Genomic DNA, 10,118 nt, shown 5'->3' on the forward strand with positions numbered 1-10,118 from the left:
ACAATGTGTATGACATTAAAATAAAACATATGTCATGTAATATTACATTAAAATATGTTTAAGACTAAACTTAACTTGTGCCTCATGGTGGGGGAAAGTGAGACAGTGGCTCACTTTCCCCCACAGCATTTGGCTCACTTTCCCCCACCACCACAATTTGAGAAAAAACTACCTCTCTTAGCATTTCAGGCTAATCTTCAGTTATCAGCATCACATGGTTTCATATGTTGGTAGTTCATCAACACGTATGATAGAAGTTGTTCTACTTGAATACATTTGCTTTGGCACAACATTTGATTAAGTTGACAGCAAGAAAATTTACTTTTACATGCAAAATACCTATTTTGGTGAAAAAAACATGCTTACCACAGCACCATGAGGTCCTCTCTTTCAGGGCCATGGGGAAATGAGAGGGGCTTAAAAACATATATCTCACATGACCAAAAATGTTTTCCGTTGCCTTGATACAGGGGGTGGCTCACATTACCCGATGCCTCAGATTCCCCCGTTCTCCCCTACTGTATCTATTATATACTGTGTATAATCAAAAAATATTCTGCTCTACAGGGCATTTCAGGTACTCTCAGCTCGCTGTTTTGATTTTCCAGCCCAACAGATTTTCTCTTCTGGTTCACACCGCTCTCCAGTGGTGACCTGAATCCACAAAGCATGTAGGTCTACTGACCTGTACAACCACAGGTGCCCACAGCATCACCCAATAAACAAAACAAAATAAATACTTGTATACTACTACTACAATATAGTCGACTGTTAATGTATATTAACAGCAAATTTGTAAAGGATCAATCTAGCCAATAGCACCCCAAGCTCAGATTCTGCACTAACAACTGAGTGTGCAAACGCAAAATTTTGAGCACAATTTGCGCAGCAGTAGTTTGTATTGTTATTTTTTTTAGTATCTCACCATGCAGAATGTTTGGGTTTTTATTTGCTGATTTAAAAAAAAATGCTATCTGAATTTTTCAATGCTGTGACGGCCATAACAAAAAAAAATCCATCCTCCTCCATTGTAAAAGAAAGGAGGCAAATACACTACATGTGTGTGTGTGTGTGTGTGTGTGTGTGTCTTTGCAAATTCCTTTCTCTCTGTATTATTTTTTTGTAATTTACATCTAACGTTTTATTGAAGCATCAGCTTCCTGTGATATGTTTGAAAATTCAATAACTGAAGCTCAGGAAATAAATATTGAAATTATGGTATAATTTTGATTATACGTGAGATTAAAACACAGGCCTATCTCATGTGGGGGAAAAAAGCTAAAGAAAATGCCACTATTTGCCTTCTGGTGTGTAGCCTAACATGTCTTCTTCAGAAAACAGATTTAATAATGGTGTAAAATATCCTTCTTAGAAGAACATTTTAAAAATCATGAAAATGTTTTTAGGTGAAATATTGTGGTCTTTCATGGCCCAAGAGAATCAAACTGTTGCTGTAACTACTTGAACTTCCAAAACTCTTGTCATCTTTGCTGTTAGCTTCACGCTGAACTTTTCACAAACTTCCTTAGAAACCGAAAGTAAAACAATGCACCATTCTCTGTACATTAGGCTTCATCCCACCGGTGTTGACAGAAGCTGAGTAGCCTACATTATTTTGGATTAAACTGCTCATTTAAATAGGGGTTTGTCTCGTTGGATCTGGTGTTGTGCCGCCTGCTCTACTGCTTTGGTTCCACACTTTGTCAACTTTTTCTTCAAGTTACAGCAGGTGAGTAAAACCTGACGACACCTGTTGGGTGTTGTATCACTGTGGTGTTTATTGTAGGTCTGTTGTTCTTTCTGCAGTCATATTGATGGTGGTGTTGTTTATTGATGTAGCTTATTGTAATCATTGACATTGATTCTCTTAATGTCATTCTTTCACCGCATACAGTCAAATGTTTTTACTTGAGTCTGTCGTCCCTGTTGTAAACACTTTTCATGAATGCGGCAGTAGGCTAGTTTAGAGCCTATACAGCAGTCAGTTCCTTTTATGAGTAGGCCTGATAAGAGCAAAGGGCGAGCCACTAAGTGCAAGGTTTTGTTACATCCTCATTCACCATGACACTTACTTTGTCTTTTTGAACCAACCCATGATTGGAGTGATCATTCTAAATGTATTAAAGAGTCAGCTAAAAATACATTTGACAACCTGGCAACCCTAAAGTTGTTCTTATTGATGCCTATAACTGATCTGCTTCAGCTACAAGATGCCATCCTAATCCAGCCTGTAAAACTGCAAATAGGACAGATATGAGGGTGATATTATTCCTCTAACATTGAAGGCTAATCTAGAAACTAATTTACTTTCTTTCAACAGTTCGGTGAGCAGAGATGGGGGTTCCACAGCTGCTCCTCAAGACTCTCGAAGGTCTGGGCACTAATGACTTTAAAACGTTTAATTGGTTCCTCTCTGAGGCCGTTCCTGAAAACTGTGAACCAATTCCTCCATACCGTCTGGAGAAACATATCCGGACAGAAACTGTGAGTGCGATGATAGAGAGATACTGTGAAGAGCCGGCTGTGAACATCACTGTTGAGATTCTGGAGAAGATGGGCCTCAGAAACGCTGCAGACAAGTTAAAGAGAGAATACACAGGTGCAGTGATATGTTTCTTAAACTACGTTATGAGCCAACCTCAGTTTCTTTACAGTTGTTGTTTTGTTATGTGACTTCTTACATGAATGTGTCTATGTTAATTATCTGTCTCTGTATCTTTTCAGCTGCAAGGGGGAGAACCGCGACACCCTCCTCCTCTGCTGTGGCTCCTCCTGCTGTAAATATGTCGGCTACTGATGGATCTGGGATAATCGCCCCGACATTCACCCAGACATTTGCCCCGACATACGCCCCGAGATACTCCCCGACATTCAATACCCCGACATACAATGCCCCGACATTCGCCCGACATTCACATTCGCCCTGACAAACACAATTGCCCCGACATACGCCCCGACATGCAATGCTCCAGAGGTGTCCTCAAGTGTCATAGTAAACGGTGACAGTGAACCAGCGAGAACAACATCAGGACCCTACAACTGAAGCCACTATATGGAATCAAGGCAAAATTCAAATGAATAAATTATAATCAATAACACCTGTGCTTTGACCACTCGGACAAGTCAAAATGTCTTTCTTGGTAAAGGCTCATAAATGATATTTCCTTCACATCTGTTTTGACACAGATACGGTTTGTTGAAGTAAAACTGTGACTGATGGTTTTATTTGCTGCTTTGATTTTGAGATATATAAATTGACAAGAATGTAGTTTTCATAGCATTGACCAATATTAAGAAAAAATCCGTTGACCTCCATTGTATTATGACGGAAACACAAACACTACTTTTTTTGAGACCATTGTGTTTTTCTTGTTTTTTTTCCTGTATTTTTCTCCTATGTCTGATTTCTATAAACATTTCATATTGAACCTCTATCATCCCTTGCTGCTGCGCTAGTTCCACATGGTCAACATTTCATCAACTTGTAGCAGGAAGTGAGTCAAATCTGTTGGCACCTGTTGACCTATAGTCTTGAGTGTTGTATGGCTGACTGGTGTTTACTGTAGGAATGTCGTTATTTTTACAATGTTCATTAACACTGCAGAATATGTATTAATATTAATAGTATTAATAATGGTGATGGTTTTCAGATGTTATCTAAATAATTTAACGTATATTTATGTCGTAATTGCAGAACCACAAGACATTTTTCAATCCTGTTTAAAAAAATATATATATTTCATTAAAGGTGCTGTAAGCGGAATGGTTCTTTTAGCTAACTTCCTGTCAGTTACTGCAGTTAGCAGTCCCCTCGCTCGTCCCTATGTCACCACATTAATGCACTGCGGTCTTCAAGCAGCAAGTTATCTAGCATCATCTCAGATCCTTAAGTGTGATAAAACATGATAAAAACCATCAAAACAGACATTGGGAAGGATTTTTACCTGCTCCGCCATTGTAGGCGCATAAACATTCACCCATCTGTTGCTATGGCGTGCACCGGCAGTGAGACCATGAGTGAGACGGGTGTCAGTTTGTAGCGTTCTCTCTTGTGATTGGATAAAAATTTCGGGATCCTCCAATAAGTTTATTTGCCGATTACATGCAGAGCAGCTGACTGAGAGATCGGCTTTATGAAACGCGCACATTATGAAAGTGATCACTATATGAATAAAGAGCGATTTAACACTTACAGTATATTAACATAAATAAACCGCTTACTTCACCTTTAAAGCTGAGGTGGAGGATTTGGGGAGAAAATGGCAGTTGGGATAGAGATTCGAATTCAAACACCTCAACCGCTCCACTTGTTCTCTTTGGTCCCTCCCCTATGGTCCCTCCCTAACACACTCTCCACACCAACAAAGTTGTGCCAAAGTGAATGGACAGTCCCAACAGCCAATAAGAACAGAGAATCGGAGCCTCGCTCTGATTGGTCAAAGCTCATGTTAACTTTGACCAATCAGAAGTCATATACCCCAGCTTTAAGGTGGCAGGAGTTTAGAGCTTTGGAGTTCACTGGCTATGACAACAAGCAGTGAGTTTCCATGACACTTCTTATGTCTTTTTGAACTAGCTCCTGGGGTACTGCACTGATTTACACAGAAGGTTCAGTGTTCTCATTGCCATTGGGATCTACTCAGCCTGTGAGAACAGATTGTACTCTTCTGGTTCACACTGCTCTCCAGTGGTGACCTGAATCCACAAAGCATGTGGGTCCTATACCTGTCTACTAATCTGTACAACCACATGTGCCCAAAGTTTCACCCAATAAACCAAAAAATAATAATTCTACTTTTAAACAAAATGTTATAAACAAACAAATATAATAATAAATAGCTAGCAGGAGAAGTAGCCTACTGTTAAAATCTAATCCGAATAATATAATGCAACAACAACAAAAATCCATCAAGTACTCCTAAATAGCCACAATGAAGGATAAGTGTGTATCATTTTAGTTCTTTGCCAATTCAAAGTAAAATCAATGTTATTGCTTTTTTTTCCAATACATGTTGTTAATCCTGAGATCAAAACACATCCTCATCTGATGTGGGAAAAAATCTAAAGAAAACGCCACTATTAGCCTTCTGGTGTGTAACATGTCTGCTTCAGAAAACAGATGTAATAAATGAGGCAAAATATCCTTCTTGAAAATTAAAAATATACTGTATATCAAAGTGTTTAGGTGAAATATTGTGGTCTTTCATGGCCACAATAGACAATCAAACTATCACTGTCACTACTTGAACTTCAATTGTCTACTCAACACTTTCCTTTTTTGACTTCAAAAACTGTCATCTTTGCTGCTTGCTTCACTCTAAACTTTTAACAAACTTCCTTAGAAACCGAAAGTAAAACAATGCACCATTCTCTGTACATTAGACTTCATGTCACTAGAGTTGACAGCAGCTGAGTAGCCTACATTCTTTTTTATTAAACTGCTCATTAAAACTAAGACGGTTTTGTCTCGTTGGATCTGGTGTGGTGCCGTCTGCTATTGCGCTGGTTCCAACTTTTTCTTCAAGTTACAACAGAAAGTGAGTAAAACCTGACGACGCATGTTGGGTGTTGTAACTCTGGCTGTGGAGTTTACTTTATGTAGGATGTAGGTCTGTCGTTCTTTCTGCAGTTATATTGATGGTGGGGGTTTACAGATGTAGGCTATTTATTTCAATCATTAATTATCTTTATGTAATTTTTTCACCGCATACTGACGAATGTTTTCACTTGAGTTTGTCGTCCCTGTTGTAAACAGATTTCATGAATGCGGCAGTAGGCTAGTTTATACCTGATAGAGCAGTTATAGTAGGCCTGTTAAGAGCAAAGGGCGTGCCTCGAGAAGGCAGGTTGTGTTAAATCCTCATTCACCATGACACTTACTTTGTCTTTTTGAACCAAATCTCAAGAGTTTGGCTAGGCTACTCCATATATTCTACACATGAAGTTTGGTAGGCTTACAGGCTACAAACGCCTTTGGATCTTTGTCTGCTTAGCCTGTGAGAACATTTAGAAAATATGATTTAGGCCTAATTAAATATCAACTGGTATCCATGTGTTTTTGACAATTCTTTTGTTTGTTTAATTATTGAATGTTTGAGTCCCCCAACTTAATAAAAGTGCAACATGAAATTGCATAAGCTGCCATTTTAGTTTTTCTTATTGATGCATATAACTGATCTGCTTCATTGTTATTAAATATTGTCATTTTATTTTATAAAATGCCGTCCTAATCCAGCCTGTAAAACTGCAAATAGGACAGATATGAGGGTGATATTATTCCTCAAACATTGAAGGCTAATCTAGAAACTAATTTCCTTTCTTCCACCAGTTCGGTGAGCAGAGATGGGGGTTCCACAGCTGCTCCTCAAGACTCTCGAACTTCTGGGCACTGATGACTTTAAAACGTTTAATTGGTACCTCTCACGAGACGTTCTTGAAAACTATGAACCAATTCCTCCGTACCTTCTCGACAAAAATATCCGGACAGAAACTGTGAGTGAGATGATAAAGAGATACTGTGAAGAGCCGGCTGTGAACATCACTGTTGAGATTCTGGAGAAGATGGGCCTCAGAAACGCCGCAGACAAGTTAAAGAGAGAATACACAGGTGCAGTGATATGTTTCTTAAACTACGTTATGAGCCAACATTGGTTACTCTAAAGTTATTGCTTTGTTTTGTGATTTCTTAAATGAATGTGCCTTTGATAATTCTCTGTGTCTGTATCTTTTCAGCTGCTGGGGGGAGAATAGTGACACCCTCCTCCTCTGCTGTGGCTCCTCCTCCTTCTGCTGCTGCTGCTCCTGGTGTAACTATGTCGGCTACTGATGGAGCTGTGATCTTCGCCCCAACACTCACTGGTTGCAACTCTGGACCAATGAATTTCACCATCAATAGATAAACTCATGAGAAACTCAAACTGGGATAATTATATGGAATATTTGATATGTTTAAATGGTTTGTCATTTACTGCAGATCACATGTGTAATGTCATGTCTCCAGTAAAATGAAAACCTGTGTTCTTTATAACCCCCATGTCTTCCAGCTCCACATTTACTATTTTCGGTATTTTTTAATCTCAGCCTAGGAATTTTAAACCTTTTAAATTAAGTTTCTGTTAAGTTTCTTTATTTGTCAATGTACACAAGGTATATCGAAATTCCTTCTTCGCAAATCCCCTCTCAAGTTACCACACTTCGGAAGGGGTCAGAGCGCAAGGTCAGCCATTACGGCGTCTCTGGAGCAGTTTGGGGTTAAGTGCCTTGCTCAAGGACACAATGGTAGACATGGTGGGCAACGTAGATGTAATACCAGCCACTACCATTTTACAAATAACACCCCTCCTGTCTGGTGCCGGGGATCGAACCAGCGACTTTGTGGTTACTAGTCGGCCCCCTTTCCTCTAGGCCATCTTATTTTTGGCAACCCTTTTCTATTTAACATTTGTCTTATAAAGTTTTAAGCATTAAGAATGGCTCGGTTTAATTCAAGTGTCCAACATCGGGAGCCTGTAGCAGCTAAATGGAATTTAGGCAAATTTCAAATGAATAAATGATAGTGCACACTACAGAAGAAAATGAGTTTATAGCTAATTCCAGTACTGCTAATGAGCTGTGCATTGTCCCTGTCAAATAAACAAAATAATCAATAATACCTGTGCTTTGACCACTCGGACAAGTCAAAATGTATTTCTTGAAAGGGCTAATAAATGATCTGTTGTTTACATCTGTTTGGCACTAATACGTTTTTTTCACACTTCTAATTTCTATTACATTTTTATATTAAACCTCTAGCTTCCCTTTGTTGTGTGTTATTTGTTTGGAAATGCAATAAAGGAAGTCCCAGAAATAAATATTAAACATATTTTTACAAAATATTTAATGTTTTTTTTCCTGGCAATTATTATAGATTTTATTGTGATATCATTTGACTTCCTGTAGTTTTTCCCTGCTTGCACTCTAAATCACCCCAAATACTAAGCTGCTGCGCTGAATATTTCTCAACTTCCTCTGAAACTGAAAGTAATATGCGCCATTTTCTGTAGGCCTACATCATCTCTGGCTGGTGTCCCTGCAGGCTGCTGATCACACGGTGCACCCTTTTGTATTAAACGGTTAATTTACAGGTGGTTTTGTCTCGTGGGATCCAGTGTGGTGCTGCTTCCTGATGCGCTGGTTCCACACTGTCAACATTTCATCAAGTTACAGCTGAAAGTGAGTCAAATCTGATGGCACCATTGTTGTATGGCTGGCTGTAGGTGTGTCGTTCCTTATTATTAATAATGGTGGTGGATTTCAGATGTAGGCATATCTAAATAATGTAACTTATTTATGTGGCAATTGCAGGACCAAAAGATCCTGTTCAATCCTGTTAAATAGATTTTGGATGTATAGATCACTGACTAACAAGTGTTGAGTTGCCAGGTTGCATTCAATTCTTCTTCACCATGATACTTTTTTACATTTACCTAGACATAGAATGAAGATAGATAAGACATGTACTTTAATTTGCTTTCATACCATAATTTGCCACAATGCCTCTTACCACACAGTGGACTGGAGTAGATTCTGACATCGTCATCTGAACTGAAATCGGGAATTGTTTTAAATCTGGAATTGAATCCTGACCCAAGAATCGGAATTGACTCATGGGATTCCAAAATATTCACACCCCTTATAATATATAACCCTCCTGAACATTTTAAATATATATAGGACAAATTTGAGGGTGGTGTAATTTTTTTAACATTGAGGGCTAATCTGGAAATTGATCTCCTCTCTTCCACCAGGTGGGTGAGCAGGTATGGGCCTTCAGAATCTGCTCATTCATACTCTGAAAGAGCTGCCAGATTGTGACTTTGGAAGGTTTAAATATACGCTCCTGCAAACCTACGAGTCAATGTCCAATCTTGAGGCGGCATCCCGGGCTGAAACTGTGAGAGGGATGATAGAGAGATGCGGTGAAGAGTCGGCTGTGGACATCACTCTTGAGATTCTGCGGAAGATGGGCTTCAACAGCTTTTCGAGGGTGCTTCAGGGGAGATACGATGGTGCAGTGGATGATACATTATTAATCTCATTTATGAGTCAAAAAATAATTCTGCTTTCATGTTTCGTTTTTATTTTTTCATTTAGTGCTTATACTTTATCTCTGCAATTGTATCTTTTCATCTACAGATTGCAAAAGAGCTATATGTTCCACCTCCTCTTCTGCCTCTGCTCCTCCTGCTCTCACAACGTCGGCTCAAGGCAGAAGTTGGACCATCGCCCCGACAGTCACTGGTGGCATATGTGTGATCGTCGCCCCGACAATCACCGGTAGCACCTCTGGATCATTAAACTTTAATGTTAACGTCACTTCTTAAAAAACAAACCAGGATAACTAGAAGGGAATATAGGATTTGTATGCGGTTTGTTTGAGATGTACTGCTGTTTACCATGCAATTACATGTCTCTGATAAAACCTCTGGAAAACATTTTATTTTCATTGGATGTGATAAACTAAAATGTAAAACAAAGCTCATCTCAGTATCCTTCTTTCATGAAAAACTGTATAGGTTAAATAGCTTAAGAATATATAAATATAGCCTAAGGTCCATGTGTCAAAAATGGTAGTCATTGTATCTTTGCTGACTTGGCAATCAGGAGATTTCCTAAAACATGGAGGGTCATTCACAAACTCTTTCAGCTGGAAGCTGACTGCCAAAAAAACGGACACAACCTAATCTGGTCCAAGTCTAAGTCATGACTGTTGGCCTATATGAGGTATCATGGGCGGTTGTCTCAGCAGAGTAGTATATACTGTACAATTCTGTAAATTGGTTCCTTCTTGACTGACCACAGTGAATTGTATGTTAATGTCAGTTCACGTGTGTGACCTTGACCTTGGAAAGAGGACAATAATACAGTCTCATGCTTAATTTATGGAAGGAAATTTAGCAAAACTCAATCCGCTTATGACGACAGGGAGATGTGGTTGACAGTTATTGTAAAAGGTGAACAGTGAGGTAGGATTTTGTTTGTATGCCGTGGTTATCTGGCCATGCAAATAAATAGTTTATTCTTTATTTGCGTCTTTTATTTTGATATGTCACTATGTGAAATGTAATTTTTTTAATGAG

General features: G+C 38.9%; 1 protein-coding gene across 1 annotated transcript; it reads left to right on the forward strand.

Moving 5' to 3' along the window:
- The first annotated feature begins 5,382 nt into the window (after positions 1-5,382).
- Positions 5,383-7,836, forward strand: LOC307252471 (uncharacterized protein). Its single transcript, XM_080030145.1, has 3 exons — positions 5,383-5,537; positions 6,329-6,607; positions 6,733-7,836. The coding sequence occupies exons 2-3, from the start codon at positions 6,343-6,345 to the stop codon at positions 6,897-6,899; spliced, it is 432 nt and encodes a 143-aa protein (XP_079886271.1). The 5' UTR covers positions 5,383-5,537; positions 6,329-6,342; the 3' UTR covers positions 6,900-7,836.
- The last annotated feature ends 2,282 nt before the right edge of the window (positions 7,837-10,118 follow it).

Source organism: Ammodytes marinus, assembly GCF_949987685.1.
Source record: "Ammodytes marinus genome assembly, chromosome: 6".
Classification (NCBI taxonomy): domain Eukaryota; kingdom Metazoa; phylum Chordata; class Actinopteri; order Uranoscopiformes; family Ammodytidae; genus Ammodytes; species Ammodytes marinus.